At 47.8% G+C, this 17,009-nt stretch overlaps 5 protein-coding genes across 5 annotated transcripts; 2 read left to right on the plus strand and 3 right to left on the minus strand.

The window, feature by feature from the left end:
• Window positions 1-577: 577 nt before the first annotated feature.
• PCYB_011850 (hypothetical protein) lies at window positions 578-1,000 on the plus strand (the record flags this gene model as incomplete). Its single annotated transcript, XM_004220691.1, has 1 exon — window positions 578-1,000. One exon carries the CDS (start codon window positions 578-580, stop codon window positions 998-1,000), a length of 423 nt encoding a protein of 140 aa, XP_004220739.1.
• Window positions 1,001-1,496: 496 nt separating this feature from the next.
• On the minus strand, window positions 1,497-2,129 carry PCYB_011860 (sin3 associated polypeptide p18-like protein; the record flags this gene model as incomplete). The annotated part of the gene is made up of 1 exon (XM_004220692.1): window positions 1,497-2,129. A coding segment is annotated over exon 1 (549 nt), but the record flags the coding sequence as incomplete, so codon positions are not given.
• Window positions 2,130-7,104: 4,975 nt separating this feature from the next.
• PCYB_011870 (regulator of chromosome condensation) lies at window positions 7,105-9,629 on the plus strand (the record flags this gene model as incomplete). The annotated part of the gene is made up of 2 exons (XM_004220693.1): window positions 7,105-7,128; window positions 7,479-9,629. 2 exons carry the CDS (start codon window positions 7,105-7,107, stop codon window positions 9,627-9,629), a joined length of 2,175 nt encoding a protein of 724 aa, XP_004220741.1.
• Window positions 9,630-12,106: 2,477 nt separating this feature from the next.
• Window positions 12,107-13,321, minus strand: PCYB_011880 (coatomer epsilon subunit; the record flags this gene model as incomplete). Its single annotated transcript, XM_004220694.1, has 2 exons — window positions 12,107-12,961; window positions 13,304-13,321. The coding sequence occupies 2 exons, from the start codon at window positions 13,319-13,321 to the stop codon at window positions 12,107-12,109; spliced, it is 873 nt and encodes a 290-aa protein (XP_004220742.1).
• A 1,174-nt stretch (window positions 13,322-14,495) lies between these two features.
• Window positions 14,496-15,464, minus strand: PCYB_011890 (NSFL1 cofactor p47; the record flags this gene model as incomplete). Its single annotated transcript, XM_004220695.1, has 3 exons — window positions 14,496-14,573; window positions 14,736-15,204; window positions 15,451-15,464. The coding sequence occupies 3 exons, from the start codon at window positions 15,462-15,464 to the stop codon at window positions 14,496-14,498; spliced, it is 561 nt and encodes a 186-aa protein (XP_004220743.1).
• Between the last annotated feature and the right edge of the window lie 1,545 nt (window positions 15,465-17,009).

Genomic DNA, 17,009 nt, shown 5'->3' on the forward strand with positions numbered 1-17,009 from the left:
TTCTTTGCCGACACGGTGACTCAAACACATAACATAGAAAGCGCGAAACGTTTTCCCATTAAACACAAATTGGTTGCGAAATCGCTTGTCGAAATTAGCGCAACAGGTAGGAGTGCGAAGAAAATTAACTGCTGGCATGAGAGCCCCTTCTTTTGTTGCCGCGCTTATGTATACGTAGTGACTGTTGGAAGGGGAAAAAAAATATATCGACTTGGATGACACGACATAAGTGAGAGAGTTTCCCTCACGTGATGTTTTGCACTTCGTTTTTTTAAAGCACTCCTTTCTCCTTTGAGGAACTTCCAGCAAGCGTAGGGGAAAAGTTAGCGAAGGAAAAGAGTCTGTCCGGCAAGGGATGCTGCTCATCATTCTCAGTTCACCCCCCCTCCCCCATTAAAAAGAGTCCGGAAAAGGGAGGAGCTGTCCTCTCCGTTACACATTAGCAGCGCTGTAAAGCCGCAACTAACACGTAGATTAGTACGCAAGCGTATGTATAGGGGACCACTTGGGCACCTCGCTCCTGCACAGCTAAGACAAGGTGAATCTTTGGGGACCTGCCAACCGAGCCAGTCGCACGATGAACCCGAGCAGCAACGAAAAGAAGAGAAACCTGACCACGTACGCAGAGGAGAATGACTACGATATGTCCCTGGCCGGTGCAGCGGCGAATGTGGGAGCGGCGAACGTGGGATCGGTTAGCGCCGCTTCGCCCAACGTTGCCACCCCCCCCGCGGTGACCATGCACAACCCGTACTTCTACCCGGGGGCGATAATCCCGCAGTACCCCTTCAACACCCCCATGTATCAGCAGCCCATGAGCTATAACCACATGATGCCTTACTGCGACTACGGATACGTGAACAAGCGGTCTATGAAGAAGAAGAAAAATTATCACCACTATTCGAGGCAGCAAAACAGCGGGCTGTCTATCCTGAAGGAGGCGCTGGTGGACCCCTGGGCCCAGCAGTACGCCAAGTACCCGAACATCATTTTTGATTGATCTAGCAGAGTGGGCGTCCGAAAAAGGTGTGCAACTCTTCGACCCAAGTGTGCGCCCCCTTGGCGCAGTTCGGCCCCCTGCATTGCGGTTGCCCACGCGGCTGTAGTTAGTCGATCTGATGCATATACATACATACATACATATATATATATTTTTTTTTTTTTTTTTTTTTTTTTCCTTTTTTTTTGGTTGCCCACGCGCCCCCCGGTGAGATAACAACACGGAGGTTGTTCTACACTCTTCGGAGGCTTGCGCATTTCTTTTAATTTATTTTCCTTTCTTTTAATTTATGTTCGTTTCGTTTCTTTTCCCCTTGTCGTTCTCCGCAGGAGAGGCAGTTTCGAATTCATAAAAACAAAGTTGACTTAAAGAAAAAGGTGCGCCATGCGGTGTGTTACGCGGTAGGGGCGCTAAAGGGAGGGACGCATACCTCCGCCACCCCGCGTACCACACCGCTTCTCTAACCGCTTCTCTCACCGCTTCGCTCACCGCATCTACGCGGCCTGCCCCTCGAACATGATGGAGAGGAGAAGAATGTCTCCGATATCGTAGTCCAACGATAGCAACGTCTTGTTGTCCTCCCGGTAGTTGTACTTGGTGCTGTGGACGCGAGACAAAAAAGTCAGCTTTTTTTTCTCGTTGGAGTAGACCTTAAACACCCAATGGGCATCCCTCTTCCGGCTCTCCTGATAAAAATCCTTAACTAGCGTTACGATCTCACGCATGGTGATGTCCAGCCATCCATAAATCTGCAGCTCGTTGCTCTGTACTCCGCTTTTTTTGCATAGTTTCACATCCTCCACGTCATTGTATTCACCGTCTAGCTTATAGAACAACCGCAGAAGAAATGGACACGTTTTCTCCCGATCGATCAGCCCATTGGGGCTCCTCACATCATCGAAGTTCTCGCTACCATGCTCTGGGTAATACTCATGTCTTCTGTTCTTAATCAAAACGGCCACATCTTTTTTATATTCCATCTGCTCGTAGTTGCGGTGCCGATAGGGGTGCGCCATCGGGGGGTGCTCCATTTGGCTGTGCTCCATATGGCCGTGCTCCGTATGGCCGTGCTCCGTATGGCCGTGCTCCGTATGGCCGTATGCCAATCGCTCTATTCGATCCTCCCTTTCTGCATATTTTTTTTTTTTCTCAAATTCCAGATGATAGTGTGTTCCTCCGTAAGGTTGCCATTCTCGGTCCCTAAACCGGGGCACTTCTCCCCCTTCCTCCTCCGACAATCTCGGTCTTCCCTCCTTGAAGGGGTCTCCTCTCTTCAATCTGTGGTGCAAATGCATGGCATCATCCTCATCACGGTTGTGATGAACACCATCCGCTCCTTTCCTACCTCCAATCCGCTCTCGTTTGCTTCGTACCATTACGGTGCCATCATGTGGCATCCTTCCTTTAGCTCGAGATCGCTCGTCACTGCTAACTGAAACGGATAAATCTGCGGACTGAGCATCACTCAAGTAGTCCTTTCTTTTTTTACGCGTGGGGACATGACTCGATCGAGACTTCACCTCGTCGTCGTAGGAGGACGAGTCCGTAGTGGACTCATACTCATCTGCATCACTTCCTCGTCCATTTCGGTTCGCCTTACATGCCTTATTTTCTTTTTTTATTTTCTTTTTTTTTTTCTCCCCCTGTCTTCTTTCGTTTCCCCGTTTTTGGTCCCCCTCCAGCGTGTTTGCATACCCCTTCGTGGTTCCTTTCTGAGAGTGCTTTTTGCCAGGTGGGCTCCTCCCATCATCATGGTGACAGTCATGACGCTCCTCCGATTGAGACTCCCCCGAGTTGCCTCTCCAATAACGGTACTTTGCGTGGCTGATCTTATCTCCCCCGAGTTCCACCCTTGAGTTATGTTTATACGTCTGTTCCTCGCTGCTTCCTCGTTTGGCCCTTCTTCCGTTTCGGTGATCAGCTGCCAACTTTTTTTTTTTTTTCTTTTTCGCTTCTTCTTCCGAGGTTAGACTGACTGAGTAGGAGGTCTCTCTGCTTGCTCCCTTCGTTGATCCGTTTTTTTTCTTCGTCACAAAATTGGATGGACCCTTTCTCTCATCCTCCCTTTTTTTTTTTCCTCCCTTCTCTTCATCGTACCTATGATGGTGGTTCTTACTAGACAGATAATCGGTGGTCCCCTTTTTTGGGATTTTCTTTTTCCGCTCATCATTTCGCCGCTTCTCATTGTGCGGCTTGTAATTAAGGTCGCTTATGCTCTCCAAGTCCATGTCATCATCGGTGTCGCTGCTGGAGAGGCTGAAGCTGCTCAGCTTGCTGTATCCTCCTCCTCTCCCCACTGCTCCACCCCCCAACTTGTGCTTCCCCTTCTTCTTGACCTCCTTCTTGTCCTCCTTCTTCCTTTTGCGTTCTTTTCCCTCTCGGCTATGGCGGCTATAGAGGCTTTCTCCACTGCTGCCGCGTCCACTGTGACTATCGCTTCCACTGTGACTATCGCTTCCACCGTGACTGTCGCTTCTACCGTGACTGTCGCTTCTACCGCTGCTACTGCGCCTTCGCTTCTCCCCCCTGTCCCTGTGCCTCTTCATTTTGTGGCTGCTACCTTTTTTATCAGTTTTTTTTTCGCTCTTCCGCTTCATATCGCCCGCCTTTCCGACGTCGCTAAGGGAGAGCAGACTCATGGAGCTCCCACAGGACTCCTCAGAGGCGTCCTCTTTTGGCCTTCTCTTATATTCCTCACGCCGTTTTCCCTTTGCACTCGTTTTGCCACGCTCTCCTCTACGCCCTCCTCCACGCTCTCCACCACGCTCGCTTCTACCCTCGCTTCTACCCTCGCTTCTACCCCCGCTGGGCGCCACGTTCTCCTTCACGATGCTACCCGTCTCGTTGGTAAAATCGCTCCTCGACGCGAACTTAACCCCCGAGTCCACGTCGCTACTCCCGACATTCTCCACGAGCTTCTCTTTCCCATCTGTACTTTGGTTGTTGTTCCCCTTGTCGTTTTCCAGAAAGGGGCTTGTCTCGCTGCTGCTCATTCTCCGGGTGGTAACTTAGACGGTGGATCGAAGGGATACAAATAGGTTGTGTATGTAGGGGGAAGGATAGCCTCCTTCCCTGTCTTGGCTGCGCTTTCACGTAGTGGTGCGTCTGCCAATTTATACTGTACCCTGATAGTGTGTTTTCCTTATTCGGCGTACAAACGAGGGGAGCACTCTCGTGCGACTTGATCAACTGACAGAAAAGCAAAGTAAAACAAAGAAAAAAAAAAGTCCCCCTTGGTTAACTAAAACCAAACGTTTAGCTAACGGGAGGAGCTACACTGAGTGTGGCGGCGTCCTTACTAACGCGGATAACAAAAAAAAAAGGGGGGGGGGCATGCGGACGTGCAAAAGGACCTACCGAGTGGGGAACCCACTCATCAGGATCACGCGTCAAGCGGTTAGCATTAGCATAACATTTGGGGGGGGTAGGTATATCCACGTAGGGATGCAACCTCCCAAGGATCCACACAAACAATGGAGCTGTTATGTGAAGCCGCTACGCTGTATGCCCCCATGTCAATTTGACTCCCTTCTCCTTCCCCCAAAGCAGTTTCGAATAATCGATCTTCTAATAAGCAGAAGGGAAAAAAAGAGAAAAAAGGAGAAAAAAAAAAAGAAAAAAAAAAGTTCCATTCTTTCTGGGTCCCTCCAATGTGAGCATAAGATAGTATGATCGATCAGCATATACCTCCCCTCCACACGTGGCTTTGGCGAAATGGAAATGACGTAAAAACAAAACGGGACCGCTGACACTTTAGCGATCGCTCGTGGTAGTAATAACCGCCGCAACGATGGTCATCACATGTGCCTACACAAGCACCTCTGCTTTTTTTTTTTTTTTTCCTATTCCAAATTAGTTATCCGCGGTGAGTTTTATCACCGAGTGGGGTGGAACAAATAAAGAGAAAGAAGAAAGAGAACCCCTACCCACCTAACTGTTTGTTACGCCCCTGCGCACTTTGTATTTCCCATCACCCATACTGAAGAAGGCAAAAGGAAATAGTGACATGGAGACTGTCGTGAGGACCATGCTAGTCTCACTCAATGTTGCTTCCTTTTTTTTTTTTTTCCTCTTTCATTCTGCCTCCATTTTAGGCACACGGGTAACCATTCGCAAGCCCCCCCCTCCAGTGTCGCCACGTATATGTAAATGTAGCTAACCAAGTGGACAGCAGTTCGAAACAAAAAAAATGGATAAAGATTGGCGAGGCATCCTCCTCCTCTACAAAGTGGTGCAGCTAACGTGATTGTCATATGACGAAGAGGAACATCCCATGAGGAGACAAACCAGTGCTCATTTAAAAAAAAAAAAAAAATGAAGCAACCCAGTAGAGGAACACATGGGCGGATGCGGCAGGGTGGATGCGACAGGACGGGTGTGAGCAGGACGGATCCGTTTCAACGTGATTTTCACTCTTGCGAATGGCACAGTTGGCCTACATTTGGCATCCCTTTTAACGATTGGGAGCGTCGACACGCAGTTCTGTCTCACCCTTATCATGAGTACCCAAAGAAAGCCCACCCGATCTGACGCATGAGTAACGCTACCTCAGTTGTTTCTCCTTCGAATAGCAGGTGTTACGAATGCGGAATGTTCCCATAGAAAGACACGTCGTCATGATGGTTCACTCAGCTGAGCAATCAGATGTCCACCCTTCATTCATCTTAATTTAAGTTTCGCGCGGTGCAATTATTTTATTTTATTTTTTTGTTATTTTGCTTTTTTTTTACTTTATTTTTTGTTATTTTTTCTGGTACATGCTTACAAATGGGGCATAGGACACAAAGGGGAATTCCCTTCGAATGGAAGACAAAAAACGGCCTTCCCTTCTTTGGGGAATCTCCCCTAGTCATCTAAACGAGCCCTTGCGTTTTCCATGCGGGCAGCTAAATGGGGCTAACACGTGTGCATTCCTTTACGGCTTAACTAGTCATCCCACGCTGGTCGATGTGATATGCATCGGCTGGCTGGCTATTTCGCACAGCGGGGTCAATCAAACAGGGCGGGGGCTCATTTCTATACTCTCCCCCGTCTGTGCGCACAGCCAGGATTATCATTTTGCTCACAGAGTGGTGCCCATTTCGCTACTTCCCGGGGGGGGAGCCGCTCACAATTCAGGGAAACTGCGCCTTTGCATTCGCCTTTGCATTTGCCTTTTCATATGCCCCTTCACTGCTTCCCCCCCTCTGCTTCCCCCCCTCTGCTTCTCCCCCGCGTTGTCGTCATCCGACAGCACGATTAACCATGCAGAGACCCCGCTAGCCAATCATGAGGATAATTTTTTACACACTACAAACGTGCGCATATGTACGTGTGGGCTGAGGCAACCAAAATTGGCAAAAGCTGGAGGGGCGTTATTATTACCCCCAGTCATCACTCCCCGTTGGAGGTCCTGGCCGTTGCGCCGCGGGCGACACGTTTGCAGAGGACACCTCCACCGCTTCGTCACTCTCGTTACCTTCCCAACGCGTCCCACGTCATCTGAGGCCACCTCACGCCATCCCACGTTACGCTATGCTACGCCGCATCCCACTACGCCATCTTTATTTTTCCCATTTCCCCAAGCTGCGGCTGTGAAGTCCTCTCCTTCGTGCAGCACACGCATGCATAAGTGAAGCAGCGTCGAACACCACGTACGTATTGGCTGACGTGCGAGTGTAGCTGTACGCGTGTAGCTGTACACGTGTGGCTGCACGCGAATGAACTTTTTCACCTCCAGCCAAACTGACAGGCGGCCGAACTGGAATGCGTGGCGATGCGCACCTGTGAATATCCGTCCGCGCCCCTCCCGTGACGCACTCGCGCGGCATATATGGGCATACGCGCGAAAACTACACACGTACATGGATACAAAAAACAGCGTACGACAGAACGCATTAGCACGAAATGGATAAAACCAGTCAAGTTGAGTGAACACAAACTCCACATTTTGTGCATCCTTTGGACTCGTCAACTTCGTACATGACAAGTATTTTTTTTTTTTTTTTTTTTTATGTACAATACAGTACAGTGCAGGAATTCGTTCGTGGCCCCTTTTTTTTTTTTTTTTTTTTTTTTTTTTCTTCTTCCCTACGCGGTCACAGTTTCGATCAAAAAAAAAAAAAATGAAGAGCGAAACGGCGGGAGAAGTTAGCTAGATCGCATCAACTGTTAATAAATGTATTAATTACCTCCTGCGTATGGGCGTGTATTCCTGTGCGTATGCATATGTACACGGCTGTGCGACCAACGTGACGCCTTTGCTCACGTTGACGCAGCCCCCGCGACCACGTCTATAGGAGGGTTGGCGGCGGTGATAAGCGGTGTCGAGCAGCGCGACAGCCACGACGTTTGGTAGCACGGCCGCCTGGACCGCCTGGACTGCCTGGACCACCTCCCCCACCACAACCATTGCAAGTGCAATCGCAATCGCAATCGCAGCGAGCACCGCCACGTGGACCACCCCCCCCTGGTGCACTGCCCCCCCGCACGAATGAAGGTGAAGAACACGCTGTTCATCTTCGGGTCCGGCGAGTGCGGCCAGCTGCCGCCCGAGTACTGCTCGGACTACGTGCAAGTGAACCCGACGGCTGTACGCAACCTCCCGAATGACATCGACCAAGTCGTTTGTGGATCCATGCACACAATCATAAAGACGAAGGATGACCGGCTGTTCTCCTTCGGGTGCAACGACATGGGTGTTCTCGGACGAAAGACCCATGCCAACAGTACGAAGGACCCCGAGCACTCCCCAACCTTACTGAACTTCACTTGCAAGTCAAAGATTAAAAAAATCAGCTGCGGGGATAACCACACAGCGGTTCTGCTAGAAAATGGAAAGGTCTACATTACGGGGGGGTTTAGGGACTCCTGTGGGGTTTTGGGTCTTCCGTCCTTCCAGAAGAGGGGGGAAATAATACCCAAGTCGGAGGAGTTCGTGGAGGTAAAGTTTTCCTACGCGCAGGGTGGGGACAGCGCAGGTGGGAAAGGCGTAGATGGGAAGGCCGCAGATGGGATGGCCGCAGATGGGAAAGGCGTAGATGGGATGGCCGCAGATGGGATGGCCTCGGATGGTTACTCTCACGAGGCGGAGAAACCCAAGCAGGGAGAGGTCATAATAAGTAACATCATATCGGGGGAAGATCACCTGGTGTGCCTGGAGCAAAGTGGAGAGTATATTTATACCATGGGAAACAGTGACTCATGCCAAGTATGCAACACCTTCTACGATATAGAACTTGCACAAGAAGTGAGAAACAGGTACGTCTTCCCCAATCGGTACCACTTCAAAGATCTTGGATTCGCCTCCAAGTTTAGGGACATCTATTGTGGTGGTAACAACACGTTTGTGCAGTTAGAAGCATCTCTAGATGTGTATGCAATCGGGAGAAATGCATACGGATCATGTGGTGTGTCGATGAGAGATAATATCATAAAAAAATTTTCCAAAATTGAAGAGTTATCATCCAAAGAAATTGCACAACTTTGTGGTGGACAAAGCTTTACCGTCTGTCTACTTAAAAATAATGACTTATACATTTGGGGGAATCGAGAGATATTGGGAATGGAATCTGAGGAGGATGCATACTCTCCTCAGGAGTTAACCTACTTCAAAAAAAAGAAGCATGTTATTAAAACCATTTCTTGTGGAACGGATCATTGCCTAGTATTGACGGAGAGTGGCAAGCTCTTCGGGTGGGGTACGGGAGGAAACGATTTTGAAGAAGACACGTGTATCTCCGTCATCGAGAAAAATGAGCCATCCGAAATTGCCTTCCGCAATTTTGTTACCAAAAATTTTAGCAAAGGTAGGAAAGATAGCGAAATATCAATTAGCCATCTTCAAATTGTATCCTTCGCAGGGGGATCATCCCACTGTGCTTTTATTACATCCCATGTTGACTCGGAGAGGATGTCTATTAAGAGAGGTCACGATGAAATTTACGAGGAGGACGAAAATATTTTTATAAAAAAACACAGAAGGGAAAACTTCCCACAGATGGAAATCGATGGGGTACAAATGAAGAAGGCACATCATGAGGAAGATACGCTTGTCAAAAATCCCACCAATGAACAGGGTACAGACCTTGTCCTTGTGGACAAACCTGAGAAGCTAGATGATAAACAAAACAAGAAAGGAAGCTTCTTTAAAGACCTTTTCTACAACCCACAAACACCAGTTAATAGTAAGTACTATGTGCAGTCAAAGGATTTAGAAAACATGGACAGTGAACTTTTAGGCACCGTGGAGAAGACCACTGTGAGTAGAGATTCACAGAAAAGGAGAAGAAGCGTTAAGAGTAAACCCTACTTAAGCAATGAAAGTCCCACCAGGAGACAACCAAGGAGGTCTTGCAAAGAAAATATCAGTCTGAGTGAAAAGGCACATAGGCAATTCTACCAAATTGTGGACACCCCTATATCGAAGAAGAAACGGAAGACAACGACGGCACCTTCTTCTATGCGGAACATAAACGTGAAGGTCAGGGCGTCTCCTTCCGAGAGGACGAACAAATCTAGGTCCGTTGGTGCAAAGAGAGAAAGCGTAGGAAGGTCGTACTCTAAGAGAGACAACCTCAAACGTGAATCCGCTTCGCAGACACCCGATGCGAAGGTTGTCCGAGGGAAGTCGTCCAAAATGAAGAGTTAGATGGCTCTTCCCAAGGGGCATTCAAAAAGGTTTTCCCCTCCCCTGCACTCCCATCTCGCTCGTTTGCTCCCCTTTTTCTCTCTCTTCTGCTCTCTCTTCTGCTCTCCATTTTGCTCTCTCCTTTGCTCTCTTTTTTTTTTTATTTTTCCCCTCATTCGTGAAGCAGATGTGTATGACTGCCCTAGGGAGTAACACGTACGACATCAACGCGTGTGTAGTTTGCCATGCGCTAGAGGTGCCCTCGCTCCCACAGATGCTGGTACTGTACTATCACCCCCACACACAATGAGCCGTGCATTTTATGGTACCTGCCCACCCCATTTCGTTTGTTTCATCATGCTTAACCCTCTCTTTTTAGTGCATCTTATTTTAAGAAGCCCGGCAGTGTGTCGCCGTTTGGGTGCCCGTTATTTCTGTTCATTTTGGGACAGGGGCATCACGAAGAGCGTCCAATGTGGCGCGTCCAACGTGGCGCGTCCAACGTGGCCGTCTAACGTGGGAGTGTTACGCACCACATGCTGTGTCCCTTGTTTCTCTGCCCCTCCCCCCCTTAGCCATTTGTACACTACCAGAATTAATAAAGCCAAAATTGTATTCCTAAAAAAAATAGCACTCCCCCCTTTTACTCTACCCACGTGGAAGGGGAAAAACTCGTTCGCCTTGTCCACTGTGTACGTGCACACAATGTGAGCGTTTACTGTACGGTTGGCGGAGTCGTTTGCGGGGCGTTTCTTCGCTTTGGGCTTGCACACATGTCGAACAACCGGGGATCGCTCATAGCAGGTTAAGCGCCATTGGGCGGTGCGTTTTACGCACAAGTGCATGATGTATACACCTATGTTACCTACCTTTAGCATTGGTGCGAAATTGTGACGCGAAAGGGTCATGCGATTGCTGCTTCAGGTGAGCTGCACTGCCTGGCCAACGAGAATGACCCATAGCACTTGACTGGTCTGTTTCTTTCTCCAAAATGGATGCATAGGGCTGTGGCTGTGGAGGCCCTACTTTTTCAGTGCGTCCTTCATTGAGAACTACCTCCCACGCAACAGTGGCACTTGTTGAGTGGTTATGAAAGGGGGGGAGGGGGTTTCTCCTCTCTGCAGCGAAATTCATCCTACATGTAAGCGTTGTCACGTGACGGGTCGAAAGGAGACCAAAATTGTTACCCATCAGCACGCTTATTTTATATGTGTGCAAATTTTTTTTTTTTTGTATGAACAAGCAATATAATATGTTCCTATTTTTCGCTCCCTTTTGGCTAGCTAAACCGTTTTTTTATGAAAACGAAATGTAATATATGTAGCTTTTTTTTTTTTTTTTCCACGTTTAGCCATTTTTGTATGAACAGGCAATAATTTCCCCACAATTTTTTCGCTTTTTTTGTGCATCCTTTTTGTGTCCCTCGTGCTAGCTAATATGCGAACAGCACGCCTGAGGAAATTCTCCCAAGTACAGGCCTAGGGTTTTTTTTACCACAGCCCGTTCAGTTGTTCACACGGTAGTGGGAGATACAACTCTGGGAGGTTAACGTTTGGATGGGTTTATTTCATGCAACTCGTTGTGGTGAAGCAGATTCACGCACACGTCAGCCGAAGAAGCATGAACCAATTGGGTACCCCCCTGCCGCTGTAGAAACGCTTGCACATTTGTAAATGTGGATGGAGTTCTACTTCCACGTAACTTAGATGCTCACTCTGGGATGCTTCCATGGTGAAAATTGTATATTTTTTTTTCCATTGTAAGTAGAACAAGAGTTGGTCACTTTTATATTTTTTTTTTTACAGCCCAACTGCAACCCTAATTCGGTTTCAAAAGAAAAAAAAATATATAATTTAGTTTGAATCAACCACTATTTGAAGCTTTTTTTTTTTTTTCCCCCCCCTGGATAGGAAAAACCCATTTGGTTGACCATGATTAAGTCACCCTTTTACAGCTTTAACAAAAACTCTTTGCTGGTGCAGTGCTTCAAGGGGGCGTGTGTCTATTACCTTCCGCAGAACTTGGCCGTTATAGGCGCCTTTCTGTATTACCAGTACAGGGTATGGCGGCGCGGGGAGGGCGGCGAAGAGGGGTGGAGCCGTGCGATGAGCGATAAGAGGAAGCACTGGCACTGCGTCGACCGTTTCCTCAAGTGTGGGAACCCCTCCGATGGGGCCGCTATTATATTGTTGCTATTACTTTTTCACTTTGTCATTTTGTTATTTTTTTGTTTTTTTATTTGTTTTTTTATCTGTTTTTTATATTTATATTTTATTTTTTTTGTTCTTTTTCGTTTTTTTTCAGGCAAGCCAACTGACAGGCGGCAAGCGTGTGCCCGTGAAGAACTGCGACGAATCAATAGACAACTTTTTGGCGGCCAAAAAATTAAATCGCGATGAGGTCCAAGTGGTGCGGCGGAAAAATGTGTGCCACGTGACCCTGACGTGAGGAGGAAGTTTTTCCCCTCCTGGACGAAGGGCACCGCATCACAGGGGGAGCTAAAACTGAGCAACGAAGTTATCAACCGCATCGTCGATTTTCTTCAAAACGGTTAAGCTCTCATGAGAGGGGAAGGAATCATAAAGCTTATCCAAGAAATCACTTGCCTCGTCGAGCTCATACAAATACAAAGAGCATGTAATTAAATTGTAAAGGACATCCCCATTTGTGGGATCTTCCCTTAATGCATTCTTCAAAAACTCTTTCGCATCATTGAACTCGTAGTTTAAAATATTCGACACACCCTTCCCATTGAGGATGACAGTGGAGACGTCGTTCACGATGGATCCACACATAGACTCCAAGTCGTCAAAGATTAAAAAGGCTTCTTTATGAATTTCGTTATATAGGTAAAATATGGCTAGCATAATTTTTACGATAGGTATTTCGTCATTCAACCTTTTGTATTCTTCTATCATTTGACTGACCAAGTCGTGTCGGTTGATCAGGAGGAGAAGGACGATTTTGGCCGATGTCACTTCTATTGGGCCATCTGCTAGCAACTCGAAGCACTCCTGTAACTTGTTGCAATCGAATAGGAGTCTACTCTTTAGGATATTTCCATTGGGGGAGGTTATTTTCAGTTTTTCCACTTCGCTCAGTAGTGCCTCTGCTTCCATGGCGACACCTCCCTTCGCCTTTTTCTCCTTCAAGTAATAATGCTGGTAGTATCTGTACAACCACTGCAAGTTTTCATTTGGGGACTTTTTCAAACCTAGCAGCGCCTCCTTCTCGTTCCTCCGCATGTATATTTGATATATATACTCCTCCGCTTCCTTCCGCTCCTCTTTGCTAGCTGTCTCGAAGTTCCTCAGGCAGTAGTTCTCGTACCCCGCGTAGAAGAAGTCACGAATCTGGGGGAGGGGGTTCAAGGTGGGTGGTTTAGGGTTAGGGTTTAGGGTTCTAGGGTTCAGTGTTTAGGGTTAGGGTTTAGGGTTCAGGGTTTAGGGTTAGGGTTTAGGGTTAGGGTTTAGGGTTAGGGTTTAGGGTTAGGGTTTAGGGTTTTAGTGTTTAGGGTTAGGGTTTAGGGTTTTAGTGTTTAGGGTTAGGGTGGGTGGTTCAAGGTGGGTTGTATGCTTTTATATGTACACCAATGTGCATTTTTTTTTCTTCTCGATTGTAGGCTGAAGGTGTCGTAGCCGTCATCTGGTCGCTGGGCGCTCACGCATAGCGCATAATTTTATGAGGCTGCTCACCTGCAGTGTGCCCTCCATGGTGGGCGTCCGAACGGGTGGATGATACGCGTCGGGGTCAAGGGGTTAGGCGCGCCCAGCCAGCCACGTTTGGGTTGCAAATGGCAGAATTGGGAAAGGAACAAAGTGCCAAAGTAACAATGTTCTTACGGGACGAAGTGGCGAAGGGGTGGGGGGGCCGCGCTCCTCTCCTGCCAAACGTGCGCTTAATTTGAACGCCAAACGCGCACTGCCATATGGCAAGAAAAAAAATTCTTTATGTTCCTCTTCGCCCCTTGTGCGCGGATGGCCAACGGCCAACGGCCAACGACTAACGACCAACGCCCTCCTTTTGTGCGCATATGAATTTGTGCCACCCCACCAAGAGATACTTCACTTCTCCCCGCGTGGGCACGGCCTGATCATCCTGCTGAGGGGTCGGTCTGACGCTACTGACCACTATTTATAAAGGTGCCCCCTTTGCACGTTAAAAATGGGAATACAGTAGTAGCAGTCGTAGTGGTGACGGGTGAAAAAAGGGATATCACATCCTGCCACGCCCGAACTCGTTCATACAGCGTTAGTACATATGGCACAGGTGTGGAAAAAAAAAAAAAATCCTCTTAAATTGGGTGGAAATACCAGACGTGGCTCGAAATGGCACAACAACTGTTCCTTGGGTGTGAAAAGAAAAAAAAAAAGCACACACTCTGTACGTATACAGGGGGGGATGGGGCGATCGAAATGCACACGCACAGGGGATATGAGTTCTTTAAAAAGGCATGCTCACATATGAGTTGCAAAAAAGAGTAAAAAAAAGAGGGGAAGGAAAATACAACCAAATGACACAAAAACATAGGGCTTTCAGTTTGCTTCATCAATCGGTATCCCACTTGGTATGGATCCCTCGACGGAGGGGGGGCTAACGTACATTCATGGTTTTGATTCGCTCACAGGGTGGGCCGCAAAAACGGGCAGTGCGCGCAAGCACGCAAGCACGAAGGCGGGCCAGACAGGCACATACAGGCACACACAAATCCATAGAGACCCACACAGACCCACACGGATCCACACAGGCACACACGGATCCACACAAATCCACACAAACCCACACAAACCCACACAAACCCACACAAACCCGCACAGACCCACACGGACCCCCACACGGACCCCCACACGGACCCCCACAAAGACACCCCAACCGCGGAGGGACCCATCACGGTGTGAGCTTCTGCGTAATGAGCGTATCTATCAGTTTGGCATCCTGCAGCGTCTGTTCGCTGCGCTCAATTGGCTTAAGGGGGAAATCAAAAAAGAGAGAAAAATTGATAGGAGTGTAGCTATGCACAAACTGAAACAAGTCCTCCACTGTGTGATCATAATTAAATTTCTGAGAAATTTTTTTTCCATTATATAATCTAACATGCAATGTGGTAGTAGGCTTAGAATCGTCTACATGGATATTTTTAACATCAGTAGGAGTAGATTCTGCGAGTTTTTTTATTTCTTCTTCGCTAACACTTGGTGTGTTACTTGACCCTAACTTCACTCCCTGTCCTTTGTATGTTGTATTACTGCTCTCCATTTTGTCCTTTGTGTAAACTTGGTTACTCTTATCCTTTAACGCTACATTCATTGTTTTATCCTTTCCAGCCAATTCCTTGGGCAAAATACCTGCCTCGATGTTTTGCATGAACTTTTTATTTTCCTCAAGATTTAAATCTCGGAACTCTCCATCATCTACAATAAACCCATTTTTATATAGCGTGATGCGTCTGCAGTTTTCTGGTAATTTGGACGTGAAGAAACTAGGGACCATATCATCGTCTGAGTTCTCCACTTCCAGTCCGCTGTTCTGACCACCTGTATAGTGCGCTACCCGTTCCTTGTTTTTTTTTTCGTCCTTCCTTAGGTCGCTAAGGGATCTGCAGCGGGACGCAGAAAAACGGGGTTACATTACGGAAGAAATGAAGCGATATGCTAAACTGTTTCATCGTCACGGCTGGGAAGGGGCTCCCCCGCGTGTACAAGCGGAACGCTTTCCCTGTCACACATCGTTTGCACATCGCTTACTTGCACATCGCTTACTTGCACATCGCTTACTTACACATCGCTCGCCTGCACATGCGACTCTCCGACGTGCAAGCGCTCCCTCACCAATAATTTCATACCTTATGTTCGACATGGTTCCCAAGCTTCGCAAATGATTCCTTTTAAACTTTGGGGGAAGTTATTCAAACTGGAGGGGGTTCTCCAGCAGGGCAGCCTCTCAGCTACTCTTACAAAGGTAACGTATTTCTTTTTCTCTTCTTTTTTCTTCTTTTTCTTTTTGCTTCAGCGGAGGAACAAAATAAACACTCAGTTAACCTTTGACATCAACGTTTGGCTTAAATTACCAGAATCTAGGCGATCTTTTCCTTTCGCCGCTCGGTGGGTATGCCTGGCACGTTCACGCAAGGATGAAACGCAGAGGGGAGCAGTCAGTCCTTCACCTTCTCCGTTCGGGGTGGAGAAGAAACTTGGCAGAGAAGGGGAGCGCAGAAGAGGTCGCGCAAAACGGGGAGAAACGGCGAACGGCGGAAAGGCGACGAAAAGGATGGCAAAAAGGATGGTGAAATTTTCCCCAAAAAATTGCAAAAAAAATGTACGGTCAAAATGTGCCGTCAAAATGTGCCGTCAAAATATGCCGTCAAAATGTGCTGTCAAAATATGCCGTCAAAATATGCCGTCAAAATATGCCGTCAAAATTACGCCCATTTTTTGCGCCCAAAGCGGGGCTTGCGCGTGCAGGAAAAAACGTTCCTTTTTTTTTTTTTCCTTCCTCTGCTCATGCAATAACCGAGCAGGGAGAATTATTGAGGGGAAATAAAATCGGGAAAGAAATTATCCAAGAGGGAGAGAAGCATAGAGGTGATGAGAAATAAAGAAATGGTCCAGTTCATAGAATTTTGTTCCATTCGGTTGGCATGGTCTTTCCCATCGCATTTGGAGGGGGAAGTTTCACCTTGGCGATCTGTTCATTCAAGCGGGTTTATGCCTTGGTGGCCTTCCTTAGGGTTTTTCCCCCAGACTAATATACAACTGGAGTGGAGAGGATGCCAAAGGAAGGGGAACGCGCAGAAGGGGCGACTCATCCGCGCAAGTGTCCCTCGTCCGCTCGAAATGCAGACCGTTTGTCCCAGCATGGCAAGAGGGGCCTCGTGCAGTAACGCGGTGTTAACCTGATAATAACATTGTGATAATGACCCACCCATTGGTGCTCTCCCCCTCAAGGGAATAAACCCACGAACAGGTACATAAACCTGTAAGTGTGGCCACCGAGTTGAAACAGTTTGTTGCCTCCCTGTAGAAACACTAGCGGAAGCGCGGCGATTTTTCCAGTCACCGCCTCACTTTTTGGAACATGGTGGGAGAATAACGAAGTGGGAAAAACGTAAGCTCTTCAGGAGGGCCAAGGACGGGGTGATGTCCAACTGATGGTTAAACAGCGTCCCCGCCGAAAGGGGAGTCACTGAAATGGGGGTACGCAAAGTGTGCAGCAAAAATGAAGGCAAAATGGAGGGCGAAATGGAAGGCGAAATGGAAGGCGAAATGGAAGGCGAAATGGAAGGCGAAATGGAAGGCGAAATGGAAGGCGAAATGTGTATATTTACGTTTACGCTTATGCTCACCCGTGTGTACATTTTTTTTTTTTTTTGGCTAGCTACACTGTAAAAAAAAAAAAAGTTGC

This window comes from Plasmodium cynomolgi, chromosome 1 (assembly GCF_000321355.1).
Source record: "Plasmodium cynomolgi strain B DNA, chromosome 1, whole genome shotgun sequence".
Taxonomy (NCBI): domain Eukaryota; phylum Apicomplexa; class Aconoidasida; order Haemosporida; family Plasmodiidae; genus Plasmodium; species Plasmodium cynomolgi.